The following is a 19,194-nucleotide window of genomic DNA, read 5'->3' as shown; positions in this document are numbered from 1 at the left end:
ATATATAATCAAACAGAAGGAAAGCTTATGATTTCTGCTCTGTTGAGCACAGATCCATGCACAACTTTGGTAATGGCTGCACAAACAAGCTCTCTAGAAAATACAGTATCACAGACATGCTCTTCACAATACTCATTCACACAGTGCCACAAGTAATTTTAACACAGCATCATTCAATAAACACTTCTATGAAAAACTATTCATAAGTTTCAAAAATACAGAGGTCATTAAAAAGAACAAAATGAGTCTGGTTTGGTTTGGGTTTGTTAGGGGTTTTTTTCCCCCAAATGAATGCTTACGAATACTCTTTTGCAATATTTTTCCATATTGGACTTAATCAAACTTTATTATATAATTCATGGGCTTGTCATTTATCATGTTGTCTGTCTAATACTGTAGGAAAGGAATCTACAGATTCTACCAAGCTCCCACACTTACTAACAGGCTCCAAAAGCAGTGAAATTAAATTCTCCAAGTTCAACGATAAACTCTGACAGACTTTCAACTTGAAATGGTGAGCAATCCTAACACAAATGAAGTGCAAAACTATTAAGTGTAACGTAAGAATAAACATTATCAATAAAAACATAGGTAACTTGAAACATACCGCTTTAGAAATAGCTGAAACTTTGACTTACTGTGGCTGTGCCGGAGACAGTTTGTGCATTTGTGTCAGCTGCACTCTGTTCAGAGTGTGTCTGAGCAGGAGGGTACATGTTTAACGTGTGCTCTGGAACAGTGGTTTGGCCTGTGTAGTCTGGAGCTGGATGAGGATGTGGGGCTGTGTATTCTGCAGGGATACCATTCTGAGGTGGAGCAAACTGGGCTGAGGCATAAGGCTGTGCCATTGTGTCAGGAGGTGCTGTAGCTTCCTGATTACCCTGTAAAAATCAAAGGGAAAAAAAAAAAAAAGGGGAAGAAGAAATGTGGCGTGAGATAAAATAAGCGGTGATCCTGCACACGTAACGCAGAATGTGATGATAGCATTCTGCTAAGTTTGCTGGCCTGAAAAGGCCACGCTGGTTGTTCCTTGAGGAGAAAATTTCTTATGTCAATTAAACCCGTCTTGCTAACCCTATTAAATCTTATTATAATTAGACAAACAAATCTGCTGTTCTTTGGATATTTGTAGACTATTCTTTAACTGGGAAAGTTCAGTGAAATCTACCTGAAATAATGCCTCAGCTCAGACAATGAAGAGGGACAAAACTCAGTTTATTCAAAAGGCTACTGGGTGCAACTGCCAATACAGAGCTCTGATAAGGTTAGCCCATGGTTTGTGATCCGTTCCGACTTACCGTTTGCAGAACACAATATATGCAACCTACACACAGAGCAGGATTTGGGTGCATACTGTTAACGTAACCGTATACTGAAAATATTTATATGAAATAACACTCTATGAGATATTCAGAAATACTTTGAGGTACACTGTATTGAGCAACCGCATGCCACAAATGCAAAAAAAATAATGAGACCCAATCAGAGCATTAAACATTTGAATCTAAAAATGCATCAGTTCAAAATCTTAACATAAAAGAAAAATTCTGTGGTGTAGGCTGTCAAAATAGATTTCAGAACTTTTAAGGCTTTAAATTTGAAGACAAAAGTATTTCATTTCTATATACAATAAGCCTGTACACTTAAAAAGAAATGCCCTCATGTCTTTAGAGTTATAGCCATCTTAATGTTTGATATAATAAGGGACAGTAGAGCATGTTAATTTATCAGTTAGAGACTTCTGACTAAACGCTCTGCTCATACCAAATAGTAATAATTCTAGGGGAGGAAATGTACAGAACAATCTTTCGGAAGCAATACAAAAGATGTCCAAAACATGATGCTGTAGATGACACAGCATTAGAGGCCATTAATACAGGGACCTTCCCAAACTCAGATGAGTTGATTTACAAGATAAAATTAACTTTCTAAATATCAAAGTAATGTAAAATGAATATTTGAGTAAAACTTTAATTAGTTTTTAAAATACTCTGTTATTCTCCCACCAAAGCACGTACAAGTACCCGCACAGGAATATTGTAGGGATTTTGCTAATTTGTATTCATCAGTCCTTGATTTCCTAATTTCAAAATAGGCTGAATGAATAAAAGACATTCTTTTGCATTTCCTACTTAAGGACTTTTCCAGATAATTTCAACTAATTCAGACGTCAGTTCTCTGACCTGAAGTGGTCCTAAACTCAAGAGCTTTTAAGAATTTGCAAAATCACGGCACAGGAATAAATCTTGGTACATGACAGGCTTAGAAGGGAAAATTAAATTTTCCTTTGTAAAAGGCATTCAGTGTGTCCTAAAAAATTAAAACCATCAACCATCTTTAACCTGAAAACAGTGACATTTACCAACTTCAAAGGGTTAAGTCAGTAAGTTTCATTTGCATATATCTACAATCATTCCAAGGTTAATGCTGCACTGAAACTTGCCCTGTTTAAATTTCAGCGGAGGTTAAAAACTCTTGTAAAGGTATACTTATACCCTCTTATATTAAAATGGCAAGGTCCCTTTCTTTTACCTAATATTTTCACTATTAAAAAAAAAATATCCAGATGAAGTAAAAACCAGCAATGACTGGAGTACACCAGAAACATTTATTAACAAATGTTAAGGATGTATTCTTAAAACTTGCGTGGGAGGCAGGCAACCTTAAATTTTTTAGTCAACCATTTCAGGAAGGACTTCAGCAAGTGGTAAGAATGCACAACTGGTAAGTATGCACAACAGCCAGTCGAACTTCTGCCTATATAAGCATTTTCACTATGCTGGCTTTGAAACCTCAGTAGCTGGTTACTGCTAGTCCTTAAGCTATTCCTTCATGTCAGATGCTAAACATGGCATTAGAGTCAGCAGCTGTTAAAAAAGAACAATAATGGCAACAAAGGGACCAAGGGCTAATGGCCAGGTGCATTTGATCTAAAGGTTTTTATACTACCTTGAGTCCTAAACCAGATGTTGCCGAGACCCCCACTGTTTCTCATTAACATTGACAGCAGTTCCATGAGACCCTAATTAATATTCAGAGCATTCACACTTAGTGCTAATTACAGCTAATATTTAATTAAGAGGGTTGAACTTTTATATTATTTTTACCAGCAACTCCAAACAATTCACTTTTCAGATTTATCATAAAATGGCAAACTGCACTGGCAATTCCAGCACCTTCATGTTGCTGAGACTTTTCTACCTCTTTCATTTGACTTGTTAAGCTGAGGTGTGGATCACTTATTTATAACCAAGACCCCCTTAATAAGTAAACAATAAAGGGTCAGGTGTTTGTTTGCTTTTTTTTTTTTTTTTTTTTTTTAATATAACTTCTACATAATCAGGGATTTACAGCCTTGCCATTAAACAAACCAACAAAAAAGCCCCACTGCACTTAGAGTAGAAAATTGGCATGCAAGATTATCAGTCCAGGAATTGCATGTTCATTAAACTGGGGGGGGGGGGGGGGGGGGGGGGGGCACACGAAACACTAAAGAAATTATACTTGCGCACTCTACAGTAGGCCATAAGTTTAAAATGATAGCTACAATAAATCTGACTTGTTCATCTCTTAAACTCGGTGTCTACTGTAGCCTTTCCTAGCCTTTAAAATTAGTGTGAATTTATGATTCACAGTTAATTCAATAGACGCAGTATTACAATGTACTATAAAAGCATGTATGTATAAACATGTTCTTTACTACTTACACAGGTATCGAGACAATAGCTTATTGTTTAGAATATGAATTTATATCAAGAACAATGCAGTGTCAACTAACACACATTTGTATATACATCTGGTTGATGGAAGCCCCAGACTGCACAAGAGACAGATACATTTGAATAGGTTTTAAGGAACAAAAAATTCTTTAAATATAATCACCTAAAATGTTCCTTCCTTGTGCTTTTTAAAATACAGTGAACTAAAATGAATAAAAGAAATAATAGATCTAATGCATTAAGTTGAAAACACAAAATGGCCCTAAAAGCAACAGGAAATATTGATCCTAAATTAGCCCATGAACTGAGGTATTAGAGTAATCTCCAAACTGCAGATGACAGTACACAGACATCGCTTAATACAACCTAGGCATGAGAGGCTAAACAGAAGTTGTCCCTTCAGATTCAATTCCAAGTATCTTTAAGATTAAACGACCCCTTAATGCTCACTTTGTGCATGGTTTTTAATAAAGTAGTTGTTGGCAACAGAAAGAAGAACAAAGGATGGCAGACAGTCAGGCTCTGCTAAATGTTCTGGCCTGAGTTTTAATGAAAACCACATTTCAGCTGAAAAATATGCTTTACGTGGCAGTGTATAAAGTCAATTTTATTGCTTTCTGGTTAAATGTTGAACTCTAAAGAACAAAAAAAGAAAGCATTCCAATGATGTAGGTAAGTGAAGTTGCTCCTATTCTATACATATTACTCCATTTGAAGAAAAGCTTAGAATTTAAAATGCTCCTAGTATCTCAGATCTCAACATGCCTTTTCAGCATCTTCTGCTCTGAAAGGATTTCATTATTAAGAAATGCATGAAAAGTGTCAAAACATAATAAAGCAAGCTTGTTATGTTTGTACACAAAAGACAGAGCACAGAAAATATTACTTATGCAGTGTTCCTTTTTAAAAACACATTTGCAGCATAAAAATGTGTTCAATGAAAACCTTTCTGCTTCCCTGCATTTTAAAGTCTAAGTAACAGTTTATTGTTTGCTTTGCTCTATTTTCTGTTTGGTGTGTTTTGTTTCTTTGGCAAGAGATATTTCACATTTAGAGAAAGCCTCTCAAACTGTAGTTAAATGAGCCAAACTGCATCATATCCTTAGGGCACGGAAACAAAGAAGAAAAATGCAACATTACTCTGTAAACCTGCTGGTTATAAGAACGGCTCGGTTAGATATACCAAGCACAGCAGAGCCACATAATCACCGCCGTAGTTTGCCCTCCTTCAGACTTAAGCAACAAAACATGTATTAGAAGTCTTGCATGCAGTGGTGCAGCTGGTTATAAGAAATGCCGTGGCTTGATGAAAATCAAGAGTTTCAAGTGAAAATAAAAGTGAAAATACCTGCTGTACCATCCTGCTCCCTTTATTCTCCATAAACTTAGCAGCTGCTCTAGTCCCGGGCCATACAGCATCTGCCCAAAGCAAGCATCAATTATGGATGAGGGTGTGTGAGCAATGTAATGTGTGCATGAGTGTGGATGATAGGGGTGTTGAAGGAGGGGGAGCTAATGCAAGGCTTACTGACCTCCCTCTCAACATCTGACTGCTCCCAAAACCTAATCCAGATGGGACTCTCTCAGTTTGCTGGGCCTCGCCCCATCAATCACAGCAGGCCACTCCTCTGTCTCCTGCTACTAGTTATAGAGTGCACCACTGAGCAGATGATTACACACAAAAGAAGAAAAAACACAGCTTGACTACATTAATAGCTGTTTGAAAAACATTAGAAATGCTACTATGGAAGTTGCCGGAAGCTGAACAGTTTTGTTTTAAAATTAAGACGGCTGTATTCAAAGTTACAAAACTCCCTAAACTTCCAGTGCTTTGGCTTTTTGATAGCTACTATGTACAGTAACATGTGTGCATTTCTATGTGATTAATTCATCCTACATGTGGCAGAGTTAATACCAATAAGATTTCTATTTTAAAATTGCTGAACTCCACAAGTAAACCATCAATACTGAAGTAGCCTGGTTTAGATTAAATGTACTTTATCCTTCCATACAAATGAAATATTGTTTCCTTTTTTTTTGGTTTTTTTGTTTTTTTTTTTTTTTTTTTTTTTGTTGTTTTTTTTTTTTCATTTCATGACATCCCTCTTGCTTAGCAGGGAAAATATTTCAGAAATGCTTCCAAGGTTAGTTCTGTGAAGCACTTTAAGCAATTTAATGCTTCACTATTAAAGGAACTTTCCTAGATGCTTTGGAGGTAGTTTTAAAGTGATTAAACTTCTAATTAAATCACATAATAAAGAAAAAAAAAAACAAAACACAAAACCACAAACCAAAAAAACCCACCCTAAGAAGATACAGACGGCCCCAAAGAATACATGTTTATAGCCATTCTGTCACAGACTGCCTACAGACACAAGAATTCAGAAACAGGGCAGACATGTAACATGGGAATTATTCTTACAAATGTTCAAATTCTAAGGGGTGGGCAGAACAGCAGATAAAGAGCCATCAGTTCATCACTAAACTTATATTCCAATTGAAAAATATTGGTTTTCTTTAAAGTGGCAGTGTAATTCTTCCAGATTTGTTCCTGGCACTCCCCAATTAATGATAATAAAAGCAGCCACTTCAAATTTTTCAGAAGGAATCAGACATCCAACCACACTGGACCGATAATCACAACTGACTGACTCTGCAAGCTTTCTCTGTTGTAGCTTAATTATCTGACCAGGCCACTTGACTCACATCATTTGCTTCTGCAATCATACAAAACAAATTCTCCAGCCACCTCTGTTTTCTGGAAGGTTCAGTACAAAACCAAATTCAGATTTCATTTAAAAAACAATCTCATTCCAAAAGGAGGGTATCCACACAAGTAAGGAAGATAATGCAAAATAATTTTTTTTTTTCAGAGAGCTTAGGGGGAAAAGGTAAGAAAGTAAGCAAGCAAAAGAGAATTTAACTAATGAAACATCACAACACCCTGCAAAGCAGGAAGGTTACATAGACTTACTGCCATTTAACAGAAAGCAGCAAACAACTTACCAAAAACTAAGCCCTAGTCCGAATTCCTGCCTGCATTCAAGACCACGTAGTATTATGGATGTATAGATACATACGAAGAAACCATTCCCTCTGACACCTTCATTCTTTTCAATTGTCACTGCTGAAACTTTCTACTACTTTTATGACGCTGTGATTTATTACAGTACCTTTCCTTGTCCTACCTGACAATTCTTTCTCCTGCTATTTCCAATGGCCCAAATGGACATGACTCTGTCACACTGATTTGTTTTACTTCCACATTACCACCTACATCTTTCTTTCTTTCTTTTTTTTTTTTTTTTTTTTTTAAAATAACTTAAGTGTCCTCCCTGTGCCTTACTTTCTCCAACTCTGACTCAGGTATTTTATACAGGTCTTTTCAACTGCATCCTTCTATTCCATCAACCAATATTTTCCTTTTTTTAACACATGGAAAGATTTTTTACATCACATTTGGAAAACATGAGTCTCCAAAATTGCCTGAAGACCCATATAGCAAGAGAATCTGGAGCATACAGCAGGTGTAGCTACAATTCATTTTCACAATGAGAATTGATTCTCAAAACTTTTCAAAAGAAGGGTATAAAAGGAACTTGTCTTTTGCCACAAGTCAATATAGGAAAGTACACCTAATCTTATCTTACACTTTTACTGGAGCATACAGAAGAAGATGATGCAGCATCCTCGTACCCAAACAGAAGGGGAGAGGGGGAGGATTGGATTGTCAACATATAAGGTGCATAAAAAGCTGCCTGGAATACTGGTCTTTACAGTAAGTAGCAGTCAACATTTAGAAGTCTAACCGTCAGTAAGCTATGAGTGCCATCCCTTGGGCATCAAGGCCAGGTCCAAAACTGTTGAAATCTTCATTAGAGACTTGTATGAAGTGTCAGAATGCAAGATCACAATATGACAGCAAATAAGGGGAACAGTTACAGGGGGTCTTGAGAAGCGAGAGGAATGGGCTGACAAGAACCCGATCAAAGTCCTGCTCTTGGGACAGAAAAAGCCCATGCATTGGTACAGGCTGTGGACTGACTGGCAAGGCAGCAGCTCTACAGAAAAGGATCTGTAAGTCCTGGTGGACAGTAAGTTAAGGTACAAATGAGCAGTCTGCCTTTGAGGCAATAAAGGCTAACTGCATAGTGGGCTCCATTAGCAAAAGGATGATCAGCAAGTTGAGGAAAGAGGTCATTCCTCCCTGCATAGCACTTGTGAGACAGCATCTGGAACACTGTGCCCGGTCTAGAGTCCCCAGGACAGGAGGTATATTTGCAAACTGGAGAGTTCAGCAGTGGGCTGCTAAGGCAGCTGGAGGGCTGGAGCACATGACACAGGAGGAGAAGCTGAGGCACCTGGTTTAGCACAGCCTGCAGAAGAGACCGCTAACAGACAACTTAATTGCATCTTCTCCAACTTAATGGATGGTTACAGAGCCAGAGCCAGACCTTTCTCAGAGATACAGAGTGAAAGAACAAGAAGCAACAGTCAAAAGTTGCAGAAAGCTAAATTCTGGTTGGCTATAAAGAATAAAATAATGGATATGAGGGAAGTTAAGCATAGAAACACGCTGCTCGGAGAGGTTGTGTAGTTACCCCTGATTTAAAAAGGGATGTTGAGATCAGATGGCCTCTGAAGTTCCCTTCCAACATACATTATTCTACGATTCTGTGTGGTTTCAACAGTAGCAGGGTAGTTTCAAAATGGATTTTATACTTTTATCCTATTTCATGACTTTCCTCATACAGGATTTACTGACAAGGAAGAGACTAGCTACAACTTCTCATCTGCTTTCTCTCCTCAAGAAACAATATCTCACTTCTTTGAGATGGATTTGGAATGCTTTCTTAGCAAAATATATTTACATTTGTTTAACCCACAGCCCGAGAAGTATGGAAGTGGCAATTACTATAGTGCATGCAAGACAAGAATAGTTTCACAAACGCAAATTAATGTTGCAAACTATGACGTGTCTTAATTTTCTCCCAAATGTCACCATTTTCATCATATGTAGAGGAACACTACCTTGACAACTACATCTCCATGGAAAGGAGTAGTTTTCTCTGCCTTCTGCATCACCTCTAAAACGGTAACTAATATAGGCATGTTAGCTTTCTAATTTTATCTGCAATTTTTCTACTGAAATTAGATTTTATTCTATTTCATATATTAATTTATTGAAAATCACTGCCACCTCATAAAGCTGAATTGTAGTAAACCTAATATGTCTATTTTCTTATTTTTCAGTATCTAAGAAAGTGGTTGAAAAAGCCAATTTTTTTTTTTTTTACTGCAATACTGATTGAAGATGTGGGATTTTTAAAGCTGGATCTGTTCCCAAATCAGTTCACAAGCAATTGTGACAAGAGAAGTGAGAGGTTAATGCACTGAAGAAACAATCAATTGGAGTTGGAGAAAGAGGACAAAGCAGCAGGCATATATTATGCTATATTGACATAAAAGATTTTGTCCTGAGAAACCATTTCTTAATAATCTTAAGCCTTCAGATTTGCAGGAATGAAGGCAACAAAGACCAAGTGGTAAATTACAGGCCTCTAAAGGAAATGGTAAAAAACATGAATCTGTTTTGCTGTAAGCTAGCTAACACAGTTCTCCGAGCTACCACAACTAATGGTGTGCATGAGAGGAAAGAAACATGCACTACAACCATGTAGCCTGCACGTCTGCAAAGCAAGAACCGTTGGACCTTATTTTAGAACAACAGAAAAAAAATATTATTCATAGCTCAAGCAGTGGAGAGGCAGAGATGTGTCGGCAAGACTATTTTATTAGGATGTACTAGCACTTCTGAGAAGCCAGATATACTAGCCCAGGTGACAAACCATGCTCATGCAAGCGAGACTATGTCTGGTCTTGATGCAACCCTGCATCATGCTTTGTAAGCCTTTCTTCTAGACTCCATTGAGACTATTCCTACCGTGTAACTTACACACAAGCATAAGTATTTCCAGAATTTGAGTCAAAAAAACTTCTCTAAATGCCACCTTATTGGTCAAGGACTGAACATTCCAAAAGATTGGAGTCTGCAGAAGGGGAACTGAACAGCAATCAAATCCAGTTGCAGGTGTATGGTTTGACAGGTGATTTCTAGAAATCTGAGAAATTCTTGTAACATAGCTAAAATAATTCATTTAAGATTTGTTGTAAGTAGAATTCAACATCTCAATTGCAGTTTACTCCAAAAAAACTAACTGAATTTCTCAGGAGATTGGGATTGGATACAGCTGTGGTTTTTAAAAGTGTTTAAATCAGGCAATTTAATCCATCTGAGGATAACAGTTACACAAAGTTATTCCCAATTTACAGACGCTGCCTCATCCAGAGTATAATAAATGAACTGCTTTTTCAGTTGATTTCCTAATAGACATACCACAAAATATAGCAATGTATTTACCAGCTTTGTTAGCTGCAGAAAGTGGTGAACCCACAGTCACGTGCAGAGATGACATGTTTGAAGGCCATTTGTTCTGGAGAAACCGTATGACAGTTTCATGTGTACCTAATCAGTTATTTTTCATGTACAAACAAATGATTTTATATTAAAAAAACTCTAGGCAGAACGAGTGACGCGTGTGACAAGTATTAGACACAGAGAACCAAGAACACAGGACTGTAAACAGGCAGAGTGCTTTCGGCCTAGCAGACTTTTGTCTGCATCACAAAAGCACCACTGAAGTTACTGCATCAAAATGCAGCTTGCCCTAGGTATTCAGATTTGTAGTAAAACAAGGCTACAGGGACAGAACGAGCAATGTTACACAAGACCGAAGGGCAGCAGCAGTTATCTGAGCACAGACTGGCATGCCATCTCTTTGAACAGAACACTTTGAACAACCTCTTTCAACCAGGGACACCATCTTTCACTGATGAGCTGCGATTTAGCCTCAGAAAAGAAAGGGGACATTTCTCTTCATAATCCCTCATGCTGAATAATTTTCTAAGGCAGTACCACAATAACCAGAGTTCATCCATTATATGTGAAACAGGTCCACATTTCAATATCACAAATGGGACGATTATTACTTGACTCTACTGAAATAAGACAAGGAACATAGTCAGCTAGTAAGCAAAATGAGAATGTAATGCTGTAAGTGGTCTTAAGCAGCAAAGCTGACCAAAGATCATACCTCCTTAGCTATTTGTTTGCAAATATCAAAGTATACAGGGCTGCTTTATAAGCCAGTTCACTTGAAGCAGTCAGGTTAAGTGACAGTGATCATCATAAAACTGTCCAAAATGAACTAAGGGGAGTTGTTTTGGTTTACTTTGCTTAAACCAGTTAAATTTAAGAGTTTGATTTACATGGTAAGCTCCATAAAGTCAATGACATGATTGAGTTTGGGGATTTGGAGGAACACCAGGAAGATAAGCAGCAGAGGCAGAAATTTAGGCTTCAGGAAAAGAGACTTCAGCTTATCCAGGGAATTGTTAGGAATCCCTGAAGTTCACTCATGAGAGGAAACTGTCAGAGGTACCTGCCTGATCAACTGAGCCATTGATTAAAGAGAACTTCAGTGTGTAGGAACAGACCATCCACTATGAAGGAAGATACCTACCAGAAGGCCCACATGGCTAAGCAGAAAGCTCCTCAATGAAGAAAGACACAAAAAGGGAGCATACAAGCAATGGAATCAAGGTTTGGCAACAAAAGAGGCGCACAGAAGTATTGGTTGAGGACAAAATCTAGAAGGTTTTTTGTCCGGCCTAGCTGGAACTAAGACTAGTGAAGACATAAAGGCCGACAGGAGAGGATTCTACATACCAGGTCTGCTTGCTGCAGAAGTTCAAGGATAATGCTGATGCAGGGAGGAGACAGCCTTGTGATGAAAAAGTCATCGTAATATAATGAAATACTTCATGTCTTTTTTATTTCAGGTAAAGTCTGATCCTAAATCGTTGCTCCCAAATCATGGACAGCACGGGTAGCGAAGGAGAGGGACAGTAAACAATGGAGGCGCAACAGGTTAGGGACTACTTCTTGAAGCTGGATGTATTTACATATCTGAAGTATTAAGGCATTCAACAGAAGGTGTGGAAGGAGTAGATCACCATGATCACGGGCCAATACCTAATAAACTACAAAAAATTATACTGATAGGGGAAGTCCCAGATGACTCAAAAAGCTAACATTACTCCCATCTTTTAGAGAGGCAAGGAGGACGATTCAAGCAACTACTGACCACTCAGCCTCATCTCAGGCCCTGGAAAGATCATGGAGCACATCCTTTTGGAATCCATTTCCAAGCACATGAAGGAGACTTAGGTAATTTGAAAAGGTCAACATGGACTTTTCAGGGGAAAATAGTGCTTGATCAACCTGGTTGTCTTCAAAAAACAAAACCAACTGGCTACAGAGACAAAGTTAAAGCACCAGATAGAATCTGCCTTGACTTCAATAAAGCTTTCAGTGCTGTCTGCCATCGCATCATCCAGGCTGAGAGCTAAGGAAGGAAGGGCTGGACAGCCAGATGGGTCCAAAATTGGCTGAACTGCCTGGCTTTAAGATCAATGACTTAATGTCTGGCTCATGAGCAGTAGTAAGTTGAATACCTTAGGGTCAATACTGGCTCTCACATTGTTCAACAACTCGGAGAATGACAAAGCGTAATTTCTCAGCAAATCTGCAGATAATACTAAACTATGGAGCCTCAATCCAGGGACATCTTGATAAACTGAGGACTGGGGAATCAGAATCCTCACGTAGTTCAATATGGAAAAATGCAAAGTTCTGCACCATGGGCATCATGGAATAACAGTCTGAGGGAATGAAGTTCATTGCACATTCACTGAACCCCTTTCAGTTTTAGTCTGTATATAATAAAGGTATTAAAACACAGAAATGTAATCTATATTAAATAGTAGAGTGCATTGTTATTTGCCCTTGAAGCAGATTGTTCATAGACTATAAATCTTTTAAATCGCAAATGAAATGCTATTATTTCCTTCTTTCCCACCACAAAAACCCCCCAAACAACTCATCTGTGTATTGTTCATGGAGATCCCATGCAATAATGTCCAAATGTATGTGGAAATTGCATATATTCAGCATTTTACCTGCAATTTTTCAGCAGGCAGAATTTTTGGTTTTATATGTTCAACCTCAATATTTTATACAAATCTGGCAGAATATTTATGAATTCAATATGTCCACAAATCATACTTAACAGTTCCAAGAGACAAGAATTGTGATCTTCACACCCATAAACTTTTGATTAAAATGAAGTTATTTCAACAGAGCTGAATATAGTTCTATAGGTAAGAAATCCACCATTCTGCTGTTTCCCTTCTTTAAATTTTCAGAAAAAATAAAATATAAAAAATCTAGAAATTAACTATTTTACCATTGCTTTCAGACAATGCCCATTTCCCATCTCTGTTTAATTTTAAAACTTTCATCATTTTGTTATTTATGATAGAACATAGATGACCTGAACTGCAATGACCAACTAACACAGCAATGCCATCTTGTTTAATACCAGTTAAAGCAGCATTCATTTTTTGGCACTGAAATGAAATGATGGAACATGATCTTCAATGTTATTTACTTCTAAGATTAAAATGACTAGCAAAATATCATTGGGCACAAGGAACACACAGATTGGCTTCCTGCCTCAGCTACACTTTGCTATGCTTGTTTACCACTGAGATCATTTGTGTACTTCAGTTAATGTTTATGTTAAGATGCTGTTACAGCATTAACAAGTAACTGTTTACTCCAACGATGTTTGTTGCCAGCAAACTAAGCCACAATACTGAAGAAAGGTAAAGCTTTTCTCACCAATGAGATAAAAGTGGTGATAAGATTTGCCTATGCAATGCAAAATATATTTCTAAACACTGCTGAATGTCACAACTGGCTGAAAATAAACAAAAATCTATTAATAGAATGCTACAATGAATCTGCACTTATGAAGAAGATGAACAAAAGCTTTTAATGGTTCCTATAGCATTTGAAAGACTTTCACTGACTATACTGATTGGTAAGTTCTACTTTGTTAAACCTCTAAAAAGCTTCTGTTACTACGGAAGAAATGGCCAATTTGTCTTTGTATTTTAAATTTCCCCATCTGTAGGACAGGGACTAAAACTGCTCTCAAATCTGCAGACTATATTGCTTCTCCCTGCACATATTCTTTGGAGATTTGGTTTTTTACTAGCCCTTCTTCACAAGACTGAACATATACGTATGGTAGTAAATCTTGCTATAAAGCTGGCCTCTTATATATGCCATAGGTGCTTAACCCTGGTAAGCTTAAAAACCATTGCTTTGAACAGTACATTATTTTAAAATAATATAGATTGTGGGACTGGGTACAAATGATCTTTCTCAGTTTACAATTTTATTTTGTGCCTCTGCGTGTAAGGAAGGGAGGGCTGGTGGAAGGAAAGGTATTTCCAAAAGTGAGACAGCATTGAGAAAAACTTTGGCATATTGACCAGAAGCATACGGCTAATTTACAGCAACCACATCCAACAGCATTTGTGTTTATACAGGGCAGCAGCATGTATAACAGCTACAGCATCCAAACTCTGGAATTAGTGAAAATAATCATCTACGTAGACTATTTTGGGAGAGAAGTGTTATAGCCTGAAAACTGCTTTTAATCCACATGAAGTGAACTGGCTGTCTTTTACACTAGAACACTAGATTAAATAAGGTATCGGAAAATGTTGAAACAGTTCAGTGTTTGCTGAGTGCACACCTAGTGAGAAAGAGAATACAGCAAATGTGTTAGCATTCTAGGTGCAAAAGAAATTCAGATTAGGTATTGCTACACAGAAATTGATAGCTAGTAGGTATTCAATCAGAAAAGTGGTTTTTCTTTTAAATATTACAATCACATGATATAGTACATCACTTGCGTCAAGTTAAATTTAATTATATCAGCACACTTAAAGGAAAAAAACTGAATACCTACTCATATACCCATGCCAAGAGGGATTATATGAGACTTTATGAAGTCTTTTCCTTTTATTTAATATTCTAATATCTGTATAGAACAATTTTGATATGTATTATACCCTCAAACTAATCTATTCCATTGTCTTTTTAATGCACACACAGCATGCCTGAACTCATAGTTACAGTATAATGTGTACTGGCCATTACTTACTTTCTTCTGAAGTCTCCCTACGTAAAAGGAAAGTCATTTTCCTTGAAGCAGCAACAGGGATAATGAGAGTGTTGCTAATTTTTTGGACGAGAAAGCAACTTCATCAGCTTTCTACTAGTTAAGCGCACATTTAAAAAGGAACAGTAATTTATGAGCTCGCTAATGCCTACTGATTTTTGTCAGCCTTAGTAGAATCAGGTATGTGAAGGACTGTGCTTCAGAAAAGGTGTTTGAGCAATGCAACACAGAAACTTGGTAGGCTTTTACTGAAATGTACTTTTTCTACATATGTTTAATGGCTTATCTGAAAAACAATGAAAAATGATCACTATATAATCCATCAGAAATAAACCAGTTTTCAGCTGCCAGAGACTAAATACAACAACAAAAATGTAGAAACATGGATTTTATTCTGGGAAAGTAACTGAAACTGTGAAGTGGCACATATGTCAAAAATCCACTTTGGCAGACTCAATCCACCTCAGAGGACATGAAGACTATAAATAGAACTTAGGCTCCAAAATAGGGACCTAAAAGGCAGAAGTCTACCTCTACAAATATACTGTGTTTATTTTACTAAGCTTGTTAGTGAATTCTCCTCTCTTATTCAGATCCTGATTTAATTTTCCCTATCTTTTAAACTCTCCTCTGCCTCCCTCAGTCTTGTTCATACCCTCCTTTATTATTTCCTCTGCATCTCCTTTCTACACTACCTGCAAAAATCTGATTCTCCCATTTGATATTTATTACAACAATTGAGAGTACAGGAGATGCAAAATGCTACCTGACATGGTAACGCAGTAACTATGTGTAAGTATGAACATGAAAAGCAATGGATGACCTTCATATATACACCTTAACTTTCACGCAAAATACCTAATGTAATTGTGAACTATTCTGAGCAGAAATCTGAGGCTACAGGACTAGTACAATTTGGTGCATTTTTTTGCCTGCTCCCATTTATTCTAGATACCATTGTAGCCAAATAATCCAGGATTTGGAAGATGCAAAGATATTTGGGAACTTGACACAACTACGGCATTTCCCATTTGTTGGTCTTAATGAAGTGGTAAGTATATTAACCACCTTGTATAAATAACCACAAAGGGTTCACTGCTCATCAATTGACTTCATGTGGTAACAAAAATGTTCAGTGTTTAAAATGGATTCTTAAATTATACAAGTATTAATATTTCCACTGCCTAAAGTTCTAAAGAATTAGTAGGGAAAACAAAAAACAAAAATAAAAACACACAAAAAAACCCCCAACGACAACAACAAAAAACCAAAAACCCCAAATTCAACAAAACAGTGAGCTAATTTAAATTAACCAAAGGTGAAAAAGTAGATTCAAATCCTGCAATAAAGAGGTGTGCAGTGACTAATAGCATCAATTAAGAAAGGCAATGCACACCAAATTCAATTTTGGTGTCTGTCACACACACACACATATATGTATTCATGCTATCAGACTAAGAACCAAATTCAGTGGGGAGTTATGAAGCATAGTAAATTAATCTGAAAATGTTGTTTGCTAATAAGGATTATAAAATATTTTTTTCAGATTATTATTTTAACCTCATTTTAGTAACACAGGTTGAACACCAGTTAACCTGAACTCAAGACCTCTCACACACTTCAGAAGCAATCAAATTATGATATAAAATATTTGCAATTAAACAGAGAATATGACATTAAGTCAGACAATATAAGCAGTAGACATTGCAAAAGTCTCTATTGCTCTATGCAGAAAAGTGAGAGTAAGGGTGAAGATACCCTGAACTTAAATCCTGATTCTGTATGTCTTGGGCTTTAACAATTGAATACATTTTGCTTTCATTTCTTACATACATAAACCAGAAATTTAAAAGCATAGTTTGCTACTAGAATTTGTTGGCTAACATGTTACATTCTGTGAATCTGAAAGAGCAACTTCATTGCACCGTTTCACTTAAGATAATAATGAAAAACAAATAAATTAGCAAGTTACTACAAACCCTGCACTGAACCACATAGCCCAGCTAAATGGTGGTTCCCATTGCCTTAGATGAAGAGAGGTTTTTAGTAGAATTCCACAAAGCAAAAGGGCAAATAATTTAAAACTAGAAGCAGAGCATCTAACGTTCTGTGTAGAATCTCAGTGAAAGTAAGCTTTCCCTTAAGCAATGCAACTTTCTGATGCAAACTTCACGTTAATACTGTAACTTGCATGTCCTCAAATTCTCTTATTTGTCTGCAAACTTTTAAAATAATCTCCTTTTTTCAGAGAATAATTTCAGTCAAGTTTTATTCAGAAATCACCTGTGGTTCATCTACAAGCAACACTGAATTTTGAAATACAAATTACTTCAGAATTAGAGTAGGATAATTAATACAGCCCTAACAAAAACCCCTACAACTGCATTTACCAGGTGTGTACCCTTAAATAATCAGCTGCATGTTAACTGCAATCTAGAAAAAAAACCAACCCACAGAATTCAGACGAAAGCTAGCTTTTACATATGGTTTCATAAGCACAAAAAAACCTTCCATAAATATAAAAATAATCAGAAGTAGGTGAACATACTCATAAGTATGTATAGTGCCATTTTGTACTTCCAGCCTACTCAATCCAGTTAACACGGTTAACTGTCATCAACATAGATTTCTGAAAACCAGTAGGAGAACAGATACCAATATTCATAAATAATTGTCTTGAACTAATCTCTTTTTTCAGGTATGAAACTTCTATTTCCCAGGAAACCTTATTGTGCAGGGTCATCGCTGACAAAGGGAACTGCCTCTCTACAGAAATTGCAAGGTTTTCTTAGTGATGATGGAAGCAAAGGAGGAATTTTAGATGTTTTCAAGAAATTAGCTAGATAAATGCAGACACCCAGAGTTTGATCTCCAACAAAGAAGTCCTTTCCTCTGAACAACAGTTCACTAGGATTAGAAGTTCAGTAGAATCCAAACTTTTTATATTCAAATATAATCCAAAATTTTTGCACGTTGCTGTAAATTACAAAGCACTGAAAGTATTTGGAAGTAATAGGGCAATTTGCACAGATTTTTGCACAAGGTTGCATTTCATTTTTAAGAGATAACTATGTTCCGTGAAGATACTCTGCAGAACTTATTTTTTTGTTTCACATATCAGTGCTTCTGCTTTGCAGAAATTTTTACAGCTTTTTAACTCTACTGAATTGAGCAAGAACAGTGAAGTAGAAGCACAGTTAAAGGTGCAGCAAGTCTGACCTAGTTACTGAGATACTATGTTAGATTCAATTCTGGGATGTGTACTGTTTTTATGAATATACTGCACTTTGCAGTCAGATGATCAACAAAGAAATGGCAATGCCGAACTTGTCGCCATCTGCAAGCTCAGAAGAAATTTGGGAGCTCCTTACATGCATTCGCCCTATCAGCTGGTTTGGCTTTTTGAACCCCAAAATGGTTCAGTATATGCAACTCAGTTCTCCACTGAATCAGACAAATCCTGGACACATAATATATATTTGCTGTCTCAACCGGAGGACTGTGAGCCTCCAGCTGGAGAGCATCTTAAAGCGCTGCAGTCATTTCTGCAGTGATCTGTCTGGGTACTCCTTCCATTTAACAGCAATCGTTAGGAAAAACAAGCAAGGTAAGGAACAATTTGGGAATATCCCTTCGCCACGAATCAGGAAAATATGCATTAACTATTCTGTTTGCAAGAAGCATTCGTCTTGCCAATTTATTTTCAGATACGAGCTGAGGCAACTAGATTTGGAAAAAGTCTACACTTGTGAACTCAGAAAAACAAATGCCCTCGCTAGCTTAAAAACACACATTCACTCACATGAGGAGAAAGACTGCAAAAGAATAAATAGTTGACCTGAGATCAGCGGTGAATGGAAAATGGAAATTTGCCTAAAATCTCAACAGAAGGTATGGTAACTTTAAGTTATGCAACTGCACACATCAGATTGTTTGTTATTTTAATGGATTTAAAGTATTTCTCCCCTTCTGTTTAGGTTCAATAATACTTTGATCTAAAACCAGAAAGGTTGTCAAAGCATTCTATTCACTAAGGAGACAGGAGAGGAATGGTAAAAGTCAAAAGTGGCAGCTAGACCAATTCTATCCCTGAAGTGACAGAGAGGCAATAGGTACCGGACAACCTAGAGGGTACAGACAACATTTTAAGGATTTGCACATCTGCGCTACATTGGATTATCCAATTTAAATAGAAAAAATTAGTTCTAAATTGTGTTTTAGACAACATGTATCGGCTGTGAAAAATAAAAAAGTATCTGGCTATAGGATTTAAGAGCATTTAATTACACTCTTCATGCTATGGTCTCTAGCCCAAC

At 36.9% G+C, this 19,194-nt stretch overlaps 1 protein-coding gene across 26 annotated transcripts in view; it reads right to left on the bottom strand.

Moving 5' to 3' along the window:
- Nucleotides 1-19,194, bottom strand: part of RBFOX1 (RNA binding fox-1 homolog 1) — a 1,352,985-nt gene that overhangs the window by 146,666 nt on the left and 1,187,125 nt on the right. For 25 of the 26 annotated variants that reach the window (XM_049791518.1, XM_049791517.1, XM_049791521.1 and 22 more), the window contains one exon: nucleotides 639-881. In XM_049791518.1, coding sequence (XP_049647475.1) covers nucleotides 639-881 — 243 coding nt within the window. Of the gene's footprint in view, nucleotides 1-638; nucleotides 882-5,067; nucleotides 5,170-19,194 lie in introns of those variants that run through there. The other variant, XM_049791538.1, reaches the window with a different exon arrangement.

The sequence above is a fragment of the Accipiter gentilis genome, chromosome 33, assembly GCF_929443795.1.
Source record: "Accipiter gentilis chromosome 33, bAccGen1.1, whole genome shotgun sequence".
NCBI lineage: Eukaryota > Metazoa > Chordata > Aves > Accipitriformes > Accipitridae > Astur > Astur gentilis.
The sequence above is the reverse complement of the archived record's forward strand: the minus strand, read 5'-3'. Positions and strand labels throughout refer to the sequence as shown.